Here is a 21,615-nt window from a genome sequence, read left to right as displayed (position 1 = left end):
CGGGTAGGGCTCTCCCAGCCGCTTCCCCGGCTGTCCGCTCGGCGCCGCCCTCCCTCCCGGCCGAGGACCCGCGCGGGGTGTCCGCGGCGGCGCCTGACGGGGTCGCGGTTCCCGGGGGCGGCGTCCTCCCGCCACCCCCGTGTCCGCGCCCCGCGCCATTCCTCAGGAGCGCGATCTGCAGCGGGCGGCGTGACCACCCCCAGGCCAGGGGGCAGCAGGACCGCGCCCGCACACGCAGGCGGGGCACGGTCGCCCGCGCCAGGACCCGCGGGCCCGGAAACGCTCGCAGTCACAAAGGGGGGGACACGTGGGCGCCGACGGCCCGGGCGGCTGTCGCAGAGAGCTAGGGTCGCCCAGAGAGCCGCCCGCCGTCCCTGCTCGCCGGATTCCTCGGCCGCAGCCGCCAGGCCAGTCCAGCTTCGGCCGGCGCCCGGCTATGAGGTGGATGCCCGGCTCAGTGTGACCACCTCCCTCCAGTACGTACATGCATCCCGAACCCCTGTCCCACGGCAGCCAAGGGGCTCCTCCGAGCTTCCCACACTCCCCGAGGGCCCGCGGTCACGGGAATTTAGTTCCCCACTGTCACTGCCACTCCGAGAGCTGGGTCCTCGGCTCTTGAGGCCCAGTCATACTTAGTCCTAGATGCCTCGGTCTTACCCTGTCTCTGTTTCTCCTTAGGGTTTTTCCACCGCGTTCGGACATCCCGCGTAACTATGTCCATTCTGTACGTCTCTCCTCACCCCGATGCCTTCCCCAGCCTCCGAGCCCTCATAGCTGCTCGCTACGGGGAAGCTGGGGAGGGTCCTGGATGGGGAGGAGCCCACCCCCGCGTCTGTCTCCAGCCGCCCCCCGCCAGCAGGACTCCTTTTCCTCCACCCCGTCTGCCAGCCCTGGAACAGGGTCCCGGTGGGCTCTGGGTGTGGGGGGCCACGGCTGTGTCCCAGCTGCTGTGGCCAGCAGGCCTGGGGGGTCCCGGGGGTAGTCGGCCAGCCGTCCTGGTCCAACAGTGGGTCAGTTACGCTGACACCGAGCTAATACCAGCTGCCTGTGGGGCTACGCTGCCGGCCTTGGGACTCCGAAGCTCGGCCCAAGACCCTCAGGTGAGAAGCAGCGCAAAGTGGGAAGGGGAAATTTAGAAGAAAGCAAAACTCGGAATGGATGGTGAGCCAGAAAGATAGCGTATCAGACGTTGAAAAAGACTGATCATATCCCGGGTTGCCACCTGGTATGGTAACTTTGGGCAGGTTAAACTCTCAGAGCCTTGGTCTTTTGTCTATGAAAATGAAAGTTGAGAACATGTTGAGAAGGTTAAAAGATGTGTGCAGAGCACATAATCTAGTGCCAGGTGCTTTAAAAGTCTCTGAGTTTGGTGAATCTGAAACTGAGGAGGTTAGTTAGAGGTTACTATGCGTTGTAGGAAAAGACTGGGTGAAGAAGAGGTGAGGAGAGGCAGTCAGAGAAGACAGTTGCTGGAAGAAGACAAAGGAGAAAAGAAATGAAGAAGGAAAGCAGGGGAAAGGAGAGATAATCACACCAGATTATCAATGTAAATTCTTCCTGAATGGAGCTGTGCCTTACAGGCCTAATAACACCACCTCCTTGCAGAGTATTGAGCATATGTTGGATACTTAATAGTTTTTGAACAAATGAATGAATGAAATGAATATATGACTTAGATCCTGACTTACCCTCTCATATCCTGTCTACTATCGAAATAGAGGGCTCCCCCTCTGGGATTCTCTCTCCTCTTCAGCCTCATTTATTTTTTTTTTCCAGGGCTTTTAAGGAGAACAATAGGGTAATGCATTATATATTTGCACATTTATTGTCAGCCCCTCCCCCCTCAACTAGACTGTAAGCTCCAACAGGTCATGGACTCCATCTGTTCAAACCGCCTCCCTGTTCATAAGATAAGTGCCTGGCATGCAGGAGGTACTTAATACATATTTGCTGAAGTAATTACCATGTTGCCTCATGTAATCTTTAGCCTCTTGTGCTTAGTATATTGCAGCTGACATATAATAAGTGTTCAGTAGGGGGACTTCCCTGGCAGTCCAGTGATTAACATACTCTGTGCTTCCCCTGCAGGGGGCATGGTTGGATCCCTGGTCAAGGAATCCCACATGCCCTGTGACCCAGCCCCCCAAAAAAGTTTTCAGTAGGCATTTATTGAATGAGTGGGAAGAATTTTTATTATGATCTTTTCAGTGAAGAAGAAACTGGTGATCTGTGGGAATGGAAGGAGGCCCAAATGGATTACATGGGGGTGGGGACTGAGATGGGCCAAGCGTTATCTCATACCTCTTCGCCTTCCCACTAGGCTGCACTGGCGGCCCTGGGCAGAGCCCTGAGCCCCTTGGAAGAATGGCTTCGACTGCACACCTACCTGGCCGGGGAGGCCCCGACTCTGGCTGACCTGGCAGCTGTCACAGCTTTGCTGCTGCCTTTCCGTTATGTGAGTCACTGGGACCTGGGAAAGAATGAGGACAGGTTCCCTCAGACCTCACTACAGGGTGACTAAGGATAATTCATTTCTTTCCCCCACCCCAGGTCCTGGACCCCTCTGCCCGCCGGATCTGGGGTAATGTGACTCGCTGGTTTATCACATGTGTTCAGCAGCCAGAATTCCGGGCCGTACTGGGAGAGGTGGTTCTGTGTTCAGGGGCCAGGTCTCTCTCCCAACAGCCAGGTGAGGAAGGATGGAGAGTAGGTGGGGAGGGGGTTCCTCTGGGCCCTTACTCATTTTCTTTTCTCTCTTAGAAATAGCAGAATCAATGGGACAGGAGCTGGGGGATGCTAGGTGGGGGGTCAACATGGGGGAGTCTTTGGAGAGTTAAATAGGCCATCTGAGACATGGTAGCCCTGTGAACAGCGCTGTTCACAGACCTGCAGGGACAGGTTTACATTTTTGTGCCTCTTTCCAGGCTCTGAGGTCCCTGCACCCCCAAAAACGGCTGCTCAACTCAAGAAAGAGGCAAAGAAAAGGGAGAAACTAGAGAAATTCCAGCAGAAGCAGAAGGTCCAACAGCAGCAGCCACCCCCTGGGGAGGTGAGAGGCTGAGGGTGGAGCAGGGTGGAGGGTTGGTGCCATGGTGAGTGGCTGGTATCTAGGCCTGTATCCTTTCCCTCCCAAGCAGAAGAAACCAAAACCAGAGAAGAGGGAGAAACGGGATCCTGGGGTCATTACCTACGATCTCCCGACCCCACCTGGGGAAAAGAAAGGTACTAAAAGAAAGGAGGGGGAAGAGAGACCCCCCCCCACTCTTCACCCCACCCTCCTTTTTTCTTTGTATCCTATTTCCTCTGTCCTTGCTCCCACTACTTTGCTTAGGGAGGCCCATGTCCTCTGCCGGCCCCTCGTCCCTTTCCCGGCTGCTCCCAGCCTCGGCTCTGACCCTGCCCTTCTCCCTCAGATGTCAGTGGTACCATGCCTGACTCCTACAGCCCTCAGTACGTGGAGGCTGCCTGGTACCCTTGGTGGGAGCAGCAGGGCTTCTTCAGGCCTGAGTATGGGGTGAGTGGACACTGCCGCCCAGGCCTGGAGGGGATGGGGGCAGGGAGGGACAGGGCTGAAGGATCCATGGCCCAGGAAGGGGCCAGGCCGTGGAAGAGGTGACATGAGGCCTTAGCAAGCACCCATCTTCCTCCCTGTCAGCGTTCCAGCGTGTCAGCACCAAACCCCCGGGGCATCTTCATGATGTGCATCCCACCCCCCAACGTGACAGGCTCCCTGCACCTGGGCCATGCGCTCACCAACGCCATCCAGGACTCGCTGACCCGCTGGTGAGCTGTCCTCTCCTCCAGGCTTCCCTCTGCCTTCTGGCTCCTGCTCCTTGGCTCCCTTCTCTTTGCTGACTGGGGCTCTCACCTCTGCCCCCTGGTGGTGCTACATTTGCTTCTAGGTCGTTCCCATCTGATGACTTAGCATCCTCTTCTGGCCAAGTAACTAGCACTTCCACTTGCAAACTCTCTTCTCATGCCACTAAAAATAACATTTTGAATTTAGAAAAAAATAATGTGAATATTTTCTTGTAAGAAATTTAAAGCTGCAAGTTTCCTTGACCACCTTCCTCCAGATTCACTCCCTCCTAAGAATTAGCCGCTATTATCATTGTGATGTGTGTCTTTCAAGACCTTTCCTATTTACTTACATATTCATGTACCCAGGGGATTCCCAGGTGGCTCAGTGATAACGAATCCACCTGGCAATGCAAGAGACACAGGTTCGATCCCTGGGTCAGGAAGATCCCCAGAGAAGGAAATGGCAAACCACTCCAATATTTTTGCCTGGGAAATCCCCATGGCCACCTGGTGGGCTTTAGTCCATGGGGTCACAAAGGATTAGACATGACTTAGCGACTAAACAACAATATATTGAAAATGTCAGAAAGTGTCCATATTCATTACAGCATATAAGAAATAATCTATGGTCTGTATAAGGAAGGAGTTGCTGCAGTCCTGTCCCCAAGGAACTCTAAACCTAGTGGGGGTAAACAGATCAATACAGAAATGAATATAATGTAGTTAGGTGTGTCATTGAAAATCATGTACAAATACAGTGAACCTAGTTAAGTTTACCAATATTCTTTGATTTACTCTTTACTATCTTGTTAAAGAAAGCCTCCGCTGCCTCAAAGTTATAAACATGATCACCTGTTATTTTCTTCTTTTTTTATTTTTGGAAATACCGTTTTCTAATGCTCTTTCTCATAGTTTTGTTTTCTTAAGTTGAAGGGTTTTTTTAAAATAACAATTAAATTTAGACTTTAAAATAAAATAATTTTTGTGACTATGGGGAAGTAGGGCAATTTTCCAATCAAATTAGCTACAGTCTCCAACAAATTTATTGAACAGTTTGTTCTTTCTCCACTGACATGAAATGCCACCCTTAACAAATACTAAATATGCTTAGATCTGTTTCCAGTCACTGTTTTGTTTCCTTAATCGGTAACTTTGTTCCTGGTTCCTGTGGAAACTTGTTTTAATGATCATAGCTCTCTGATATGTTTTGCTATCTAGTTGTGCAGGAGCCTCCTCTTAGTTGTTTTTGCCAAATTGCCTGGGCTGTCCTCACGCATCTCTCCCTGACGATTTTAGCAAGGGGAGAGTTCTGATCCACCACCCCTTCCTTTCCTGAGTCCATCGACCTCCTGTCTGGAGTCCCTGCTTCCCTCGGGGCAGCTATACCACTCGCTCACCTCTGCTTCTCTATGCTCCCTGCAGGCACCGCATGCGCGGAGAGACCACCCTGTGGAATCCTGGCTGTGACCACGCGGGCATTGCCACCCAGGTGGTGGTGGAGAAGAAACTCTGGCGCGAGCAGGGGCTGAGTCGGCACCAGCTGGGGCGAGAGGCTTTCCTGCAGGAGGTCTGGAAGTGGAAGGAGGAGTGAGTGCCAAGTCCCTGCTGGCATCGCAGCCCCACGACCCTGGCTGCAGGGTCAGACCCGCTCACAGAGGCTGAGGGTCATGGGGGCCCAGGGCCCAGGTCCATCTCAGGGCAATGAGTGACCCCCACCTTCTGCCCCCTTAGCTACCTGATGTCACCCGCCAGCCCAGACCCCATTGCTGATCCCGGTCTGTCTGTCCACTCCTAGGAAAGGTGACCGGATTTACCACCAGCTGAAGAAGCTTGGCAGCTCCTTGGACTGGAATCGAGCCTGTTTCACCATGGATCCTGTGAGTAGGAGTAGGAGGGGTCTCGGGGCTGGGGTGGGAGGGGGAAGCTCCCCACAGAAGAGAGCACATGCGGGGGGCCCTCCCCCAGGAGGTGGTCCACTCGTAGGAAACCTCTAGGGCTCAGCTGCAAATGCCACTTTTTGCCCCATGTCACAGCCCTTTGTGTTCCCTATCGCTCCCTATAGGAGCTCAAACTCCTTCAAGTGGCACCTGAGGGGCCTCCCCCTCCCCCGAGCTTGCACCCCTAGGACTCTGCACTAACCCCTGTTCCTAACTGAGTGACTTCTCTGCCATATCAACAGTTTTCTATCTATGTGTTCCCATAGTCCCCTCTCCCTGCTCAAGAAAAGCACTTCTCCCTTCCAGCCCTTAAAGGGGCCTGTGTGCTGGCAGGGGGCTCTGTGCTGCCGGGTCCCACTGGCCTCTGCTGCCTCAGCACTCAGGCCCATCTCTGGCTTCCCCTGTTCCCACTAGAAACTGTCAGCAGCCGTGACAGAGGCCTTTGTACGGCTCCACGAGGAGGGAATCATTTACCGCAGCACCCGCCTTGTCAACTGGTCCTGCACCCTCAACTCTGCCATCTCCGACATCGAGGTGTGCCCCTTCCCTCCCCCCAGCTCTCCGCATCTCCACCACACACCCCCAGCCCCAGCCCTTGGGCCTCTTTTCTTACACTCTGTCTCATAGGTGGATAAGAAGGAGCTGACAGGTCGTACACTGCTCTCCGTGCCTGGCTACAAAGAGAAGGTGGAGTTTGGGGTCCTTGTCTCCTTTGCTTACAAGGTCCAAGGCTCAGGTAGGAGCCAGGGGCGCCAGGATCCTGGGCGGGGTTGGGCAAGGGGCGGGAAGGGCTCACTGCTGAGACCACAAGGCCTCCTGTCACCCCAGACAGCAACGACGAGGTGGTAGTGGCAACCACTCGGATCGAGACGATGCTGGGAGATGTGGCCGTAGCTGTGCACCCCAAAGACCCCAGATACCAGGTGTGGTGGGGGTGCTGCCTGCAGCTGGGGGAAGAATGCTGGGCGAAGAGGGCTTTCACACTATGTGTAGGGATGGGATGGGCACTGAGAAAATTGGATTCAAAACACATGGCTCTGGCTACTTTCTGGCCCTGTGGATGGAGTTTGGGTGTCAAGAAATCAGGACCCTGCGTAGGAGGGAGTCGGGCCCAGCCCATTGTGCATTTCTGGAATCTCCTTCTGTCCCCAGCACCTGAAGGGCAAGAGCGTGATCCACCCATTTGTGTCTCGGAGCCTCCCCATCGTCTTTGATGACTTTGTGGACATGGAGTTCGGCACAGGTAAGCGCCAGGCTGTCCTGTGGGGATAGGAAGGAGCTGTGAGGTGCACCTGAACTTGCAGGACTTGGGCCGGTTCTCAGGGGACTGTGTTGGGGATGGGGTGGTCTGAGAGCACATCCATTGGCAAAAGGCGGGGTGCACGTGAGCAGAGACTGCACTGAGTCCTGCGTGACCCCGCACTCCCACGTACACCCCAGGTGCGGTGAAGATCACCCCCGCCCACGACCAGAATGACTATGAGGTTGGGCAGCGGCACGGGCTGGAGGCCGTCAGCATTATGGACGCCCGCGGGGCCCTCGTCAACGTGCCCCCACCTTTCCTGGTGAGACGGCCTGGGCGAGGTGGCCATGTCAGGAGACAGCGGGGCTCCTGGCACAGCCATGACAGAGCCTGTCTCCTCTCCAGGGCCTGCCCAGGTTTGAGGCCAGAAAGGCGGTGCTGGCAGCGCTCAAGGAGCAGGGGCTGTTCCGTGGCATTGAGGACAACCCCATGGTGGTGCCACTTTGCAAGTGAGGGCGGAGGCCAGGGCAGGGGGTGGGCACCTCGGGGTGCTCCCCACTCAGCCTCCTCACCCACGTGTACCTGCAGCCGCTCCAAGGACGTGGTGGAGCCTCTGCTGCGGCCGCAGTGGTACGTGCGCTGTGGGGAGATGGCTCAGGCCGCCAGCGCTGCTGTGACACGGGGTGACCTCCGCATCCTTCCGGAGGCCCATCAGCGGACGTGGCATACCTGGATGGACAACATCCGGTGCGTCGGGCCCCTCGATGTGGGGAGGGCGACCGGGTGAGGGGCCGAGCCGGGCACAGCCTGGCGCCCCGCCCGCCCCTCCTTGATGCCCTCTCCTCCCCTGCCACTTTCAGGGACTGGTGTATCTCCCGGCAGCTGTGGTGGGGCCATCGCATCCCAGCCTACTTCATCACTGTCAATGACCCCGCCGTGCCCCCAGGGGAGGTGAGAACCAGGCCAGGGCTGGAGACTGGCACATCTGGGGTGGGGGAGGGCTTTCAGTGCATGGGGTCTTGGTGGGCGGACAGGCAGAGGCGCCCTCTTGGGTACTCACTCCACCTGGGCATGGCAGGACCCTGACGGGCGGTACTGGGTGAGCGGGCGCACTGAGGCCGAGGCCCGCGAGAAGGCAGCCAAGGAGTTCGGCGTGTCTCCTGACAAGATCAGTCTCCAGCAAGGCAAGGCGGGGCCTTGCGGTGGGGGGCAGTGGGGGGCCGATCCTCACCTCCACCCCTCTGACCTCTGACCTCTGGCCCCCCTCAGATGAAGATGTACTGGACACCTGGTTCTCCTCTGGCCTCTTCCCCTTCTCCATCCTAGGCTGGCCCAACCAGGTACATTCCTGGGGCCAGCCCAGGGCTGGGTGGGAATCTTGGGTGTGGGTGCGTGGCTCCCCATCACTCACGCCCTGCTCTGACCCCAGTCAGAAGATCTGAGTGTGTTCTACCCGGGGACGCTGCTGGAGACAGGCCATGACATCCTCTTCTTCTGGGTGGCCAGGATGGTCATGCTCGGCCTCAAGCTCACTGGCAAGCTGCCCTTCAAAGAGGTGTGGAGACTGCCGCGACCCCCACAGTCCCCTCCCTCACCTGGACAGCTGTGGGTGGGCCCGGCCAAGGGGGCTGGTGGGGCTGCAAACCAGCCTGCGCTCTGCTAAGCAATCCTGTACCTCGCTTCCTAGAAGAGGGAGCACTTCTGATTCACGAGAAGGGGCTGGCGGGGCCGCTGAGGGGCCCGAGGTTCAGACAGGAACAGACCAGATGGAGGGGTGAGGGGAGAGGCACTGGGGTCTAGGTGGGGAGACGTCCTCACGGGCCTTGCCTGCCCTGGCCTCGCAGGTCTACCTCCATGCCATCGTGCGGGATGCCCACGGCCGGAAGATGAGCAAGTCTCTAGGCAACGTCATTGACCCCCTGGACGTTATCCAGGGGGTCACCCTGCAGGTGGGGCTGGGTGCTGGGTCAGGCCGGGAAGGGCTGTGGGGCGGTGGTCACGGGCCCCTGACTGCTCCCACCTCACCTTCAGGGTCTCCACGACCAGTTACTGAACAGCAACCTGGATCCCAGCGAGGTGGAGAAGGCAAAAGAGGGGCAGGTACGGGGGCAGATAGAGGGGTGGGCTGGTGGCTGGCATGTGGGCAGAAGGCGGGTGAGCCTGGCTTAGGACACTCCCCTCCCTGACTCCTCCTCTGTTGATTCCTCCCGCTCCGTTGACTCTTCCTTCCCCCACAGAAGGCAGATTTCCCGACAGGGATCCCCGAGTGTGGCACCGATGCACTCCGGTTTGGACTATGCGCCTACACGTCCCAGGGTATGGCTCCCATGGCAGTCTCAGCTGCATCCTTCTTCCTCCCCGGAGGCACCCCGCTTTCCGCTGCCCAGGGCCTAGGGCCGGGAGGGAGAGCAGTGTGGACTCACGCTTCACCTCCACCTAGGCCGTGACATCAACCTGGATGTGAACCGGATATTGGGGTACCGCCATTTCTGCAACAAGCTCTGGAACGCCACCAAGTTTGCCCTCCGTGGCCTTGGGAAGGGTTTCGTGCCCTCACCCACGTCTGAGGTGAGAGCCTTGTGGGCGGTGAGGTGGGCAGCACCCACGCAGGTCACACCCTTGCCATCCCAAACTCAAGCCCGGCCCCTGCCCCTAAGGAGCCTGCGTGTAGCTGGGGGGACAGGACACGGGGAGCCTCAGGCACTGCAGTCCTCCCGCACGGTGGCGGGGCGGGCCCTTTCTGGCCTTGGCCACTACCCTGGGCACATGGTGGTTGCTTTGGACCCATCTCCTCCTGGAATGCAGATTCCCTGTGGTTCCCGTTCCCATGGGGTTGTGGCCCCTCCTCCTGGGCACATGGTGCCCCCTGGCTGACAGGCTCCTTCCCCCCGGTAAGCCTGGAGGCCGCGAGAGCCTGGTGGACCGCTGGATCCGCAGCCGGGTGACCGAAGCTGTGAGGCTCAGCAACCAAGGTTTCCAGGCCTACGACTTCCCGGCTGTCACCACCGCCCAGTACAGCTTCTGGCTCTATGAGCTCTGCGATGTCTACCTGGTAAGGAGGAGCTGCCTGCCCCACTTCCCGGTCCTTGGCCTTCTCCAGCTCTGAACCCTGTGCCCTTCTGCCCCCAGGAGTGCCTTAAGCCTGTGCTGAATGGGGTGGACCAGGTGGCAGCCGAGTGCGCCCGCCAGACCCTCTACACCTGCCTGGACGTGGGCCTGCGACTACTCTCACCCTTCATGCCCTTCGTGACCGAGGAGCTGTTCCAGCGGCTGCCCCGGCGGACACCACAAGCTCCCCCTAGCCTCTGCGTCACTGCCTACCCAGAGCCCTCGGAGGTATGGGGTACGGCCTGGATAGGGGGCTCCGGGGAGCTCCTCAGAGCTGCCCCAGCTTCCTCACCCCCTTCTCCTCCCCTTAGTGCTCCTGGAAGGACCCTGAGGCAGAAGCTGCCTTTGAGCTGGCCCTGAGCATCACTCGAGCTGTGCGCTCCCTGCGTGCCGACTACAACCTTACCCGCATCCGGCCCGACTGTGAGCCTTGGGCCCGCACGTTCCGCTGTCCCCTCCCACCCCGGGACCAGTGTCTAGCATGGCTGCCTCGTCTCTGTCTCCTCACCTGTCTCCCTTCCCCCGGCAGGTTTCCTGGAAGTGGCTGACGAGGCCACAGGTGCCCTGGCATCAGCGGTGTCAGGCTACGTGCAGACACTGGCCAGCGCGGGGATTGTGGCCGTCCTGGCGCTGGGGGCTTCTGCACCCCAGGGCTGCGCTGTGGCCCTGGCCTCTGACCGCTGCTCCGTCCACCTGCAGCTGCAGGGGCTAGTAGACCCAGCCCGGGAGCTGGGCAAACTGCAGGCCAAGCGTGATGAGGCGCAGCGGCAGGCCCAGCGTCTGCAGGAGCGCCGTGCCACCTCAGGCTACAATGTCAAGGTGCCCCTCAAAGTCCAGGAGGCAGATGAAGCCAAGGTGTGTGGCATGTGGGGCAGTTCCTTCCCCATTTCCCACCTCTTGCTCCCTCCACCATCAAACCCCCTCCTGCAGCTGCTCTGCCTGGCCCAGCAGGAGAGCAGGTGGGACCATGGAATCCCTCCTTTTACACATGAAGGACAGCCAGGGCAGGGGCACAGCCCTGGGTCACACAGCAATTTGAAGATGGAGGCAGACCATCCAGCCAGCCAGACCCCTCAGGCACCACCCACTGCCCAGAATGTGGCGTCCACACGCTGGTACCTGGGCTCAGGACGGAGCCAGTGTAGTCAGGGAGCTCAGCAGATCACCTGGGGCCCCTCCAGGGAGGAACCATGGGGTAAACCAGGGGCACAAAGGAACAAGAATGGAAGCTAAGAACCCGGATGGCTGAGCAGGGTTCTCTCACTCCTGTCTACCCGGAAGCCCTCTCACAGCAGGGCAGTATTACCATCACCATTTTCCAAGCGAAGGCTAAGGGCCTGCCTCGGAGCCTGCGTTCCTAACCACTGTGCTCTACCTCCGGGGTCAGGGCCTGGGGCTGGGCCACTGGGTGGCGCATATGAGCGCTGAGGCCCCTTTGTCCTTGGGAACTGAACACTCTAGGAAAAGGCAGGACCCAGGAGACCAGAGATGGTGCAAGAGAACAGGGTGCTGATAGAAGTGAATGAGGATTCTAGTCTGGGCGGAGGAGGCTGCTGGTGGGAGGCTGGTGAGAATTAGGGGGAAGACAGGCCAGCCAAACACACAGGGCCCCCAGCTACTCCCTGCCCATGGTCCTCACCCATCTTTGCAACTCTAATCCGTCTGCTCTTGTGGGTGTTTGGGGTTCTCCTCTCCTGGGCCTGGGCCTCTTCACCCACCACCCCGTCTTCTGTCCTCAGCTCCAGCAGACAGAAGCAGAGCTCAGGAAGGTTGATGAGGCCATTGCCCTATTTCAGAAGATGCTGTGAAACACCCAATTCCAACCCTCATAACCCCCAGTGGTCCACCATGGGGATGGCAGCAATAAAATATTTTGCCACAAAACCTCGACTGTGTGTGTGGTGGGGCTGGGGAGGGAGGTGCTGAGGGTCTGGGTTCCTGGATCCTCAGGGGTGCCCGTGTGAACAACAGGAGGGCAGCAGGCTGGGCATGAGGCACTGGGTCCTGGCGGGTAGAGGTGCGTCTGTCTGGGCCTGGGCCTGGCCCTGAGCCAGGCCTGAGTCACGGTGCTCACTCGCTCCCTCCTCCTCCCGCCTCTTCATTCACCTCCGCAGTGCGGCCAAGGGAGGCCCGCCCTGGTGCTGGCTGCTGCTTGTGGCCCTGGGCAGGCATGAGAAGAGGGGCTAGGGGTTGCCTGTCCTGCCCCCAACCCTGCCGGGGCCTCCCTCCCACTCCATTGAGTCAGGCCTTAGGTTAATTATAACTCTGACCTAAGTGCCCTGTGACGCCCGGCCCCGCGGTCCTGCCCGGAGACCCAGCAACCAGGTAGGGAAGAGGCCTAGAGAGGGGACTTCCAATGCCTCGGGTGGGGGGGCGTCCGCTTCGGGGAGGGGAGGGGCGTCCTGGGGGAGGAGCCTCAGACCCCGCCCCAGCAGGTGTAAGTTTCTATTGGTCTGATAGGCCCTCAGGTTTGCTGAATGATTGAAGGGGGAGGGCGGGGAAGCCAGTCCGAGGAGATAAAGGGCCAAAGCAGGTGCCCATGGAGACAGACAAAGCCAGTCCTGACCCAAGTTTCTGCTGCTTCCTTTCCTCTCTCGAGTGCCTTCTGTCCCCCAGGTCCATGTCTTAGCTATGCTCCCCGCGGACGTGCCTCTATGCCACCTGGGCCCCTCAGTGCTGCTGCTGCTGCAGCTGCTGCTGCCTTCTGCATCTGCCTTCTTCCCCAACATCTGGAGCCTCCTGGCTGCCCCCGGCTCCATCACCCACCAGGACCTGACAGAGGAGGCGGCGCTCAACGTCACCCTGCACCTCTTCCTAGAGCAGCCGCCCCCAGGCCGGCCCCCACTTCGCCTTGAGGACTTCCTGGTGAGCGTCCCTGGGTCCGGTCACATCCTGGCCAGATTCCCCCATTCCGAGGACCTCTGCTACTTGAGGGTCCTGCTTGCCAAGAGAAGGGACCCCCACACACATTCCCTCCTGTCCTCCAGGCAGCAACAGTGCCCAGGAGCCCTAGTCTTACAATCAGGAGTCCCCCTCCATACAGACGTCCGGGACTGCCCTTCCCTGGTAGGGCCCAGCACCCTCAGCTCCTTTCACATCCAGCCTTGAGCGCTAGAGCCGAGCCAGCGTGGGCAATGGTCCCAACCTAGGGGCTTTCCTGGAACCCCTGCCCCTCCCACTTTCCCAGGGCCGCACCCTCCTTGCCGACGACCTCTTTGCCGCCTACTTTGGACCTGGGTCTCCTTCCCGACGGTTCCGAGCAGCCTTAGGAGAGGTGTCTCGTGCCAATGCCGCCCAAGACTTCCTGCCAACTTCCAAGAATGACCCTGACCTGCACTTTGATGCCGAGCGGCTGGGCCAGGGCCGCATACGCCTGGTGGAGGCTCTACGGGAGACTGTGGCGGCGGCCAAAGCCCTTGACTATACCCTGGCTCGCCAGCGCCTGGGGGCTGCGCTTCACGCCCTGCAGGTGAGAACAGAGTTGGGGATCGTCATCAGAGGGTTCTTTGCTTCCAGTCTTCTGGACTCCCGGATGGCTTTCTTAGTCGTGCCTCCCCCCAACTCTAGAAAGGGCTGGGGCCCAGCTTGCCAAGGCCCTGAGGCTATTCCCTAGTCCCCACCAGTCCAAATTGGCAGCTTCCTGTGGGAACAGCCAGGGCACCTTTGTGGCTGGAGTGAAGCACGAGAGGAGGGTGCTGAGGTCCAGAGGTGGGCTGTGCAGGCCACTGAAGGGCCTTAGGTAGGGAAGAAACAGTGGGGGGCTCCCACTTCACCAGAGCTCTATTCCGGGCAAGGGAGAGAGCACTGGAGGGCACGTGGGGTGCCTGGAGGAGCAGCCAGGCGGGAGGAGGTGTTCAGGCTGGGGAACTGGAAGGAGGGGCAGTTAGGGCTGGAGACCGCGAGAGCAGTCAGCTAGTGCTTCTTTCCCGTCTTTCTCCTGGGACCAGGATTTCTACAGTCACAGCAACTGGGTGGAACTGGGGAGGCAGCAGCCACACCCTCACCTCCTCTGGCCGAGGCAGGAGCTCCGGAGCCTGGCACAAGGTACAGCCGTGCCTCTGCTGGTAAGGGGGAAGCCCACAGAGCCACCTCCTCTCAGCCCATCCAGCCACTGGGTCACATCCTGAGGTCAACTAGGAGGAGACATGGCTTCAAATCTGAGACAACCTGTGAGGTCCCTCAGTTCAACCAAAGGCCAGTCAATTAGCTGGCTTCCCCAAGATCACGCAGGGGAGGACAGAGCCAGGACCACTCTGCAGACTGCAGGGAGTTCTCGTTCATGAGGTTTCCTCCCTGCACTGGATCGCAGGGGACTCTCTCTCTCAGTCCCCCCTTCCAACTGAACTGTGACCCAGAAGCTGCCTTCTGTTTATTACAAGTACACGTCCTGTCCACAGCTCATGGAGGGTACACTCCCTGTAGGATTTGTCCCCATGATTTTCTAGATATTCTCAGTCTCAAATATCAAGTCTCATTGCCAGCCATGAACTCCAGGGTTTAGTTCAGAAAGCCTTGAAAGGTACCCATAAAGGGTAACTGTGGGCTTTCACCTTGTTATATGTGGGAGGAAAAGCTGAAGAAGTTTGGGTGGACTGGGATAAACATCAGGGGCAGCAGAATCATGGGTGCTGGACCCCGTGCTCTCTTCCCAGCGGGCGATCCTACCTGCTCTGACTGTGAGGAGTTGAGCTGCCCTGGGAACTTGCTGGGCTTCACACTCCTCACCTCTGGCTACTTTGGAACTCATCCCTCCAAACCTCCAGGTACCAGATGGGAAGACCCAAAGAGTAAGGGGAGAAGTCCCTTCCTCTCCCCTGACCCTCTCCCTAAGGACCTCAGTCCTGTAGGCCCTTGTCCTAAAATCCTGTGGTATCATTTCTTGGAAGGAAAGGATGCTGGGAAGGGGGTGGGTGGCTGGCTGAAGGCCCACTGAGGCGGCCATGATTGTTGGAGTGCAGGGGGGACAGCTTCTTACAGAGATGATAAGACATCAATGCCCGAAGGAGCTTCTGGGGACCGACTTGAGGGATCAGGGGATCTACTATGTGCTGTGGTGACCAACCATTCCAGATTTACTCCAGATTTGCCCTCTGCAAAATGTCCTAATTTTCGGCTGATCCTTTCCTGAAGAGTGAGAGGGTTAGGCCAAGTCAGAAAGGGCTTCATTTTATTAGAAGGCAGTGGGTTTTTTACCTTCACCCTACAGATCTGTTTCCCCAACCCAGGGAAATGTAGCCACGGGGGCCACTTTGACCAGAGCAGCTCCCAGCCGCCACGGGGAGGCATCAACAAGGATAGCACGTCCCCAGGCTTCTCCCCCCACCACATGCTGCACCTCCAGGCTGCAAAACTGGCCCTACTGGCCTCCATCCAGGCCTTCAACCTCTTACGAAGCCGCCTGGGAGACAGGGGTTTCTCCAGGTGAGTGGCCTCCTGCAGCTGGGCTCCTTAATAGGTAGGTGCTCTGGAACTGAGAAACCAGGGGCTGGGGACGAGTGTGCAGACCATGCACTGTATCTCTGGCCTGCTTCTCAGGCTGCTGGACATCACCCCAGCCTCCAGCCTGAGCTTCGTCCTGGATACCACAGGCAGTATGGGCGAGGAGATCAATGCTGCCAAGATCCAGGCCCGTCACATTGTGGAGCAGCGACGGGGCACCCCCATGGAGCCCACTCAGTATGTCCTGGTGCCGTTCCATGATCCAGGTAACTATGGTCTGGCCAGGAGAGTGGAGGCAAGTCCAGGGCAAGAGGTAATGTCACTGGTAGGGAAGTGGGCCTCATGGCTTCACTTCCATAATAGAATGGAGGCACTTCCTAGGATCCTTGTCCTTTATTGGCACCTCTATGCATATAGCGGAGAAGGCAATGGCACCCCACTCCAGTACTGTTGCCTGGAAAATCCCATGGATGGAGGAGCCAGTAGGCCGCAGTCCATGGGGTCGTGAAGAGTTGGACACGAAGAGCGACTTCACTTTCACTTTTTACTTTTATGCATTGGAGAAGGAAATGGCAACCCACTCCAGTGTTCTTGCCTGGAGAATGCCAGGGACGGGGAAGCCTGGTGGGCTGCCATCTATGGGGTCGCACAGAGTCGGACACGACTGAAGCAGCTTAGCAGAAGCAGCAGCTGTGCATATAGGGAACTGTCAGCCACTTCTTCCACTGTTTCCAATATGACAGCACTTGCCATAGGAGTTTAATCATGACAGGTGCTTAGGCAGGCAGCCTCTGAGTTGTTAGGCGTCCATCGTAATAAGTCATTTTCAATTCTCTCCATTTCCTGTGACAGAGATTGGGATGAAGATGGGGAATTGGTGTGTCCAGGCCTCTGTGAAATATCTGAGACAGCTACTTAAATCATATTCCTTCCTCCACTGACTTAGAAGTCAGATTATCTGACCTGGGTTGACCAATCTTGTGTGTCCTTAGCCTGTTTGTTCAACCTCTCCTTCCTCAACTTCATCATCCATAAAATGGGTCAGTACTTATCCCGACTATCTCCCAAGGTTGAAATGATCATCAAATAAAATTTGGATTGAAACTTCCCTAAGGAGCGGGTTTGAGTCTGATCCATCTATATAAATCTCATGGTGACTGACATTCAACAGGAGCTTATCACATATTTGATAAGGGTATGAGTAAATGAATAATTAAGAATTTAGCACTTATTATGTGTCAAAACACTGTTCTGAAATTTACAAAATCAACTCAGTCATCTCAATAGGCTTCTCTGAGGTAAGCACTATTATTTCTCTGGCTTTTCTGTGAGGAATCGGAGGACCCAGGTTTTTTGTGTTTTTTGTAATTGATAAGTATAGTTGATTTACAGTGTTTCAGATATACAGCAAAGTGATTCAGTTATATATGTCATTTTTAGGTTCCTTCCCATTATAAGTTATTACAAGATATTGAATCTAATTCCCTGTACTATACAGTAGGTCCTTGTTGGGTATCTATTTTATATATAGTTGTGTGTATCTGTTAATCCCAAACTCCTAATTTATCCCTCCCTTTCCCTTTGGTAATCATAAATATGTTTTTTATGTCCTTGAATCTATTTCTGTTTTGTAAATAAGTTCATTTGTATCATTTTTTTAGGTTCCACGTACAAGTGGAATATCATAATGATATTTGACTTACTTCACTTAGTATGATAATCTCTAGTTCCATCCGTGTTGCTTCACCAGTTGTTTTTATATTTAAACATATACCCCAAAAGGGCCCACTCAAGACCACAGGAAGTACCACCATTTTGTGAGGAAATGAGGTCCACTTTCCCACCAGAGGAACCTACGCCCTGCCTTGTCCTATCCTGTCAGTATAAATATAAAGAATATTGTTATCTCAATATGAGTTCACCCGAGGAACACTGCAGGGCCTCTTGACTGGGGAGATGGCCCTGGGCAGGCAAGAGAGGAGCCTTCTCCTCAGTCTCTCAATCTCATTCCCCAGGGTTTGGCCCTGTCTTTACAACAAGTGACCCTGACAGCTTCTGGCAACAGCTCAATGAGATGCATGCCTTGGGAGGTGGTGATGAGCCAGAGATGTGCCTGTCAGCCCTGGAGGTCTGCTCTCCCCCACTCCCCTGCCCTTTCCCTCCTCCTCCCCGCTCTCCAGGCCTTACCATCAAGGGAGCTAGAGCTTCCCTGGGACCCACCCTCCATCCCATCTTCAGAAGCTGGTGTCACTCGTTTCATTCCAGATTTCAGGGCCATACTGCCTTCTACTCTGCCTTCCCTTGCTCTGCCCATTCCCCTACTGCCACCATTTTAAAAACATTTATTTATTTTTCATTGAAGGCTGCCAGTTTTTACCACCAGTTTTTTCTCTCCCTGCCAGCTGGCTCTGCTGCACACACCTCCACTCTCAGACATTTTTGTCTTCACTGATGCCTCCCCTAAGGACGCCTTTCTCACCAACCGGGTGGAATCTCTGACGCAGGAACGGCGTTGCAGAGTGAGCATAACTGGTGGGAGACTCATCCCTAGGTACCCAGGGATGTGGAAACCCCAGGACAACTCTCATTACAAGGGTGACACTCACACCAGGGTGGTTAAACCAGCCTTGGCTTGGAGGGGAGAGAAGTGCCTCATGAGTGTAACATCTCCAAACTCCTTTAACAATACTAGAATGGGAGGCCCTACCCTTAATGCTGTAGCAGCCAGAGAGTAGACAGAATTTATCACCAATGGTCAGCTCTGTAGAGAGCCTGAGCACAGGAGATCCTGGGTTACAATGGTACATAGCAAGTAGAAACCTCAAGTACTGGCCTCTCTTCCGGACACAGGTTACGTTCCTGGTAACTGAGGACCCATCTAGGGCTCAGGGCCGGGCCCGGCGTGAGGTCTTGTCCCCTCTGCGTTTTGAGCCATATGAGGCGGTGGCCCTGGCCTCAGGAGGAGAAGTGATTTTCACCCAAGACCAGTACATTAGGGATGTGGCGGCCATTGTTGGGGACAGTATAGCTGACCTGGTGAGTACATGTGGAGGCTCAGCTGAGAACTGAGGGGACGGGCGACACTGCATTTCTCTTTCTCGTAAAGAATGGTTCTCTTTGCTGAGTTGCCAATCCAGGCAGAAGGGTGGGAAGGAAGTTTCTCTCCCTCTGAGATCCACGGCTACCCCCTTCTAATCCTGCTCCTTCCATATTAGTACTACCTCCCCACCCAGTCTTGACCTCCAGTATTCTGTCCTCACGGCTCCTCTAGGAAGTCCTGCCATCTATTATGGGGGGGCAGAAGGTGGTTGCCTCATCCTTAATCCCTTGCCTCCAACTTTGTCATTGACCATAGCTCCACCCCTGCTCCTCCTCTCTCACTGGGATCCCTTCTCCACGTGTTCCTCCGTTTCTTTCTGTCTCTACCTTTCTCTCTCCTGCCTTTGTTCCCACCTCATCCCATGTCTTATCTTCTCCCCCATTTTTCTGTCCTGCCCCCTCAAGGTGACCCTTCCCCTGGAGCCCCGGGTTGTGGTGGCTGAGAGGCCACTTGTGTTCAGAGTGGATGGACTGCTCCAGAAGGTCACAGTCCGGATTCACGGGGAGGTCAGCAGTTTCTGGATCAGAAACCCTGCAGGTACTTCCCTGTGTGTGTCTCAAGGCAGTGGGAAGAATAGAGGCTGAAGAAGGAGGGGTAATGTATGAAGCGAAAGGAATTCTCCTGTGCCAATCTCTCATCACCCACACCCACCTAGGGGTCTCCCAGGGCCAGGAGGAAGGTGAGGGGCCTCTAGGTCACACTCGCCGCTTTGGACAGTTCTGGATGGTGAGAGTGAATGACCCTCCACAGTCAGGAACCTGGGAGATCCAAGTCACAGCCAAGGGTACCCCCCGGGTGAGAGTGCAAGGTAAGAAGGATGATATTCCTAGGAAAGGGATGGGGAGACCAGAGAGCAATATCAGTCACATTCATCGTGGGAGGGTCTCTGACTGCCTTCAACCTCCTTCAGCCCAGACCTCCCTGGACTTCCTCTTCCACTTTGGGATCCCCATGGAGGATGGACCCCACCCTGGCCTCTACCCCCTGACTCAACCAGTTGCAGGTACATCTAGCCCCACCCCTAACTTGTGTGTATATATATAATTTTTTATTGAGTTACAACATTTAACAAGGTGCACTAAACTTAAGTGTACAGGCTGGGTGGATTTTATATATTAATAACCATCACTCAGTTCAAGCTATGGAACATTTCCAGCATCCCAGAACTTGCTGCTGGCCCTGCCCATCAGTACCCACTAGAGGTAACCCCATTGCCCCATCCACAAGGCCCAGAGCTAACCACTATTCAAAGCCATTCATGTTTTTCTCCCTGTCTCCAAGTCTCACGCCCATCTCTGTTCTCCCCTCCTCTCCCCTGTCCAGGTCTCCAGACCCAGCTGCTGGTAGAAGTGACAGGGCTGGGCTCCAGAGGAGGCCCTGGAGGCCCTCTGCCGCACTTCTCCCACGTGGTCCTCCGAGGGGTCCCGCAGGGTGCTGAACTGGGCCAGGTGCCTCTGGAGCCCAGGGGACCCCCAGAGCGAGGTCTCCTCGCTGCCTCGCTGCCGCCCACCCTTCTGTCCACCTTGGGACCCTTCTCCCTGGAGCTGGTTGGCCAGGATGGAGTGGGACAGGGCCTGCACCGGGTGGCCCCCCAGCCCTGTGCTGTAGCTCCAGTCCTGCTGGAGGTGAGAGGCCGCGGAAGGTGCGGCTGGGGCTGGAGGAACGCGGCCTGCTCCTCCCCTGACCAGCCCTCTTCCGCAGCTCAGCGGTCCCCCGGGTTTCCTGGCACCAGGCACCACGGCCCCGCTTAGCCTCCGCATTGCCAGCTTTTCAGGCCCTCAGGATCTCCATCTTAGAACGTCTGCCAAACCCAGTTTCGCCCTCACCTCCAACCTCTCCAGGTGAAGTCCCTGAAACCTCCTGCTCCCTTCTGGTCCCATCTTTCTGTGCTCGGGCATGGGATCTGGTAGGTGCTCCTCTGGCCCTTTGGGATGGGAGCTCAGATTCCTCGCTCCCCTCTCCACCTCCCCTTGGCTCCTGGCTATTCAGAGCCTGTGGCTGAAGCCAGATGGTGGCATCCACTCCCCAGGGTTCACCTGGAACAGAACGAGTCCACCTGGGGGCGCCTGTGGCTGGAGGTACCAGACACAGCCGCCTCCGACTCCGTGGTGATGGTGACGGTGACTGCAAAGAATGGAGAAGCCAGCATGATGCCCCCGACCCATGCCTTCCTCCGGCTCCTGGTGCAGGCTCCCGCCCCGCAGGTGAGTGCCCCCACTTTCCATTGCAGGATAGGCAGGGTAAGGGGAGAGTGGTGCGGGATTAATCTGGGGGCAACCACCCTGACAGTCTCTAATTTTCCCCAGGACCAGCTCCCTGCTCCCGCCTACTCGACTGACCCGGTCCTCAACACCTCACGCCCTGCCTTTCATTTTTTCACCTCGGTCACTCAGGGAGGGGCTGGGGGCGGGCTGGTGGGCAACCCCTGGTGGACCACATTTGGGGTGATGCTGCTTCTGCTCAGCCTGGGCCCCTGGTGATGCAGCAGCCCCTGGAGGGAAGGGCCTCCAGCGCTGTGCGCCATCTTGCCCACTGATGAGAAGATAGGAGGGGCCTCTACCTCTCCAGGTGGGACAGAAGTTTTCCTTCTCATCCACTTGCCTTTTTTTCCAAGACTGGGATAGAGGGCAATGAATTTCCCACAATGCACTTACCCTAACCCTTGTGGGGGTAGGGGAGAAAAAAACAGATTCATTTTTGGAGAAAGTTGCTTTCTCTTTCTCTGCAGCATCTTTACTCCACTACTTATTCATGCTCTCTCCCAAGCTCAGATGGAAGGGAAGATATCTGGGGCAGTGACTAAGACTGGAAGTGGGGAGGTGGGTTCCCCACCTCCTACCCAAAGTGTTATTTATAGAATTGCCTTTATTGACATTCTGGAGATGCTCCTATTTTATTTTTGAAATTCTGGAGAGGCTTCTATTTTATTTTTGTATTTAAAATTGAAGGACAATGCCAATAAACATGTCTTCTCCCCAGAGAGATTT

General features: G+C 56.6%; 2 protein-coding genes across 6 annotated transcripts; both read left to right on the top strand.

Moving 5' to 3' along the window:
* The first annotated feature begins 149 nt into the window (after window positions 1-149).
* Window positions 150-11,973, top strand: VARS1 (valyl-tRNA synthetase 1). 2 transcript variants are annotated; one of them, XM_055571109.1, is made up of 30 exons: window positions 150-476; window positions 679-1,100; window positions 2,321-2,455; window positions 2,551-2,689; window positions 2,925-3,049; window positions 3,135-3,222; window positions 3,414-3,514; window positions 3,656-3,783; window positions 5,224-5,388; window positions 5,597-5,678; window positions 6,153-6,272; window positions 6,366-6,474; window positions 6,567-6,661; window positions 6,891-6,981; window positions 7,179-7,303; window positions 7,387-7,490; window positions 7,570-7,728; window positions 7,842-7,932; window positions 8,060-8,165; window positions 8,251-8,321; window positions 8,411-8,536; window positions 8,826-8,930; window positions 9,013-9,081; window positions 9,219-9,297; window positions 9,422-9,549; window positions 9,878-10,033; window positions 10,111-10,317; window positions 10,401-10,512; window positions 10,619-10,944; window positions 11,829-11,973. In XM_055571109.1, exons 2-30 carry the CDS (start codon window positions 714-716, stop codon window positions 11,895-11,897), a joined length of 3,798 nt encoding a protein of 1,265 aa, XP_055427084.1. In that variant the 5' UTR covers window positions 150-476; window positions 679-713; the 3' UTR covers window positions 11,898-11,973. The 2 variants fall into 2 exon arrangements, with proteins under 2 accessions (XP_055427084.1, XP_055427085.1); XM_055571110.1 differs by having other exon boundaries at window positions 154-476; window positions 3,138-3,222.
* A 209-nt stretch (window positions 11,974-12,182) lies between these two features.
* On the top strand, window positions 12,183-21,607 carry VWA7 (von Willebrand factor A domain containing 7). 4 transcript variants are annotated; one of them, XM_055571112.1, is made up of 17 exons: window positions 12,183-12,414; window positions 12,706-12,954; window positions 13,277-13,558; window positions 14,037-14,133; window positions 14,742-14,852; window positions 15,315-15,510; window positions 15,625-15,794; window positions 17,544-17,656; window positions 17,931-18,047; window positions 18,379-18,564; window positions 19,033-19,165; window positions 19,284-19,436; window positions 19,539-19,631; window positions 19,952-20,253; window positions 20,330-20,469; window positions 20,658-20,832; window positions 20,935-21,607. In XM_055571112.1, the coding sequence occupies exons 2-17, from the start codon at window positions 12,721-12,723 to the stop codon at window positions 21,106-21,108; spliced, it is 2,676 nt and encodes an 891-aa protein (XP_055427087.1). In that variant the 5' UTR covers window positions 12,183-12,414; window positions 12,706-12,720; the 3' UTR covers window positions 21,109-21,607. The 4 variants fall into 4 exon arrangements, 3 of the variants coding, with proteins under 3 accessions (XP_055427087.1, XP_055427088.1, XP_055427086.1); XM_055571113.1 differs by having other exon boundaries at window positions 12,689-12,954; XM_055571111.1 differs by lacking the exon at window positions 12,183-12,414 and having other exon boundaries at window positions 12,501-12,954.
* The last annotated feature ends 8 nt before the right edge of the window (window positions 21,608-21,615 follow it).

Source organism: Bubalus kerabau, chromosome 3 (genome assembly GCF_029407905.1).
Source record: "Bubalus kerabau isolate K-KA32 ecotype Philippines breed swamp buffalo chromosome 3, PCC_UOA_SB_1v2, whole genome shotgun sequence".
NCBI lineage: Eukaryota > Metazoa > Chordata > Mammalia > Artiodactyla > Bovidae > Bubalus > Bubalus kerabau.
Note: the sequence above shows the minus strand (reverse complement) of the source record. Positions and strands in the feature narration are given on the sequence as shown.

What these genes read in the sequence shown, in the direction of transcription:
- VARS1 (XM_055571109.1), top strand. Translation starts at nt 714, where the DNA reads ATGTCCATTCTGTACGTCTCTCCTCACCCCGATGCCTTCCCCAGCCTC. An exon ending in CCTGTTTCACCATGGATCCT is followed by an intron (nt 5,679 to 6,152) that starts GTGAGTAGGAGT and finishes TGTTCCCACTAG; the next exon opens with AAACTGTCAGCAGCCGTGAC. An exon ending in TCCAGGGGGTCACCCTGCAG is followed by an intron (nt 8,931 to 9,012) that starts GTGGGGCTGGGT and finishes CCTCACCTTCAG; the next exon opens with GGTCTCCACGACCAGTTACT.
- VWA7 (XM_055571112.1), top strand. Translation starts at nt 12,721, where the DNA reads ATGCTCCCCGCGGACGTGCCTCTATGCCACCTGGGCCCCTCAGTGCTG. An exon ending in GGGACAGTATAGCTGACCTG is followed by an intron (nt 18,565 to 19,032) that starts GTGAGTACATGT and finishes TGCCCCCTCAAG; the next exon opens with GTGACCCTTCCCCTGGAGCC. An exon ending in TGCAGGCTCCCGCCCCGCAG is followed by an intron (nt 20,833 to 20,934) that starts GTGAGTGCCCCC and finishes AATTTTCCCCAG; the next exon opens with GACCAGCTCCCTGCTCCCGC.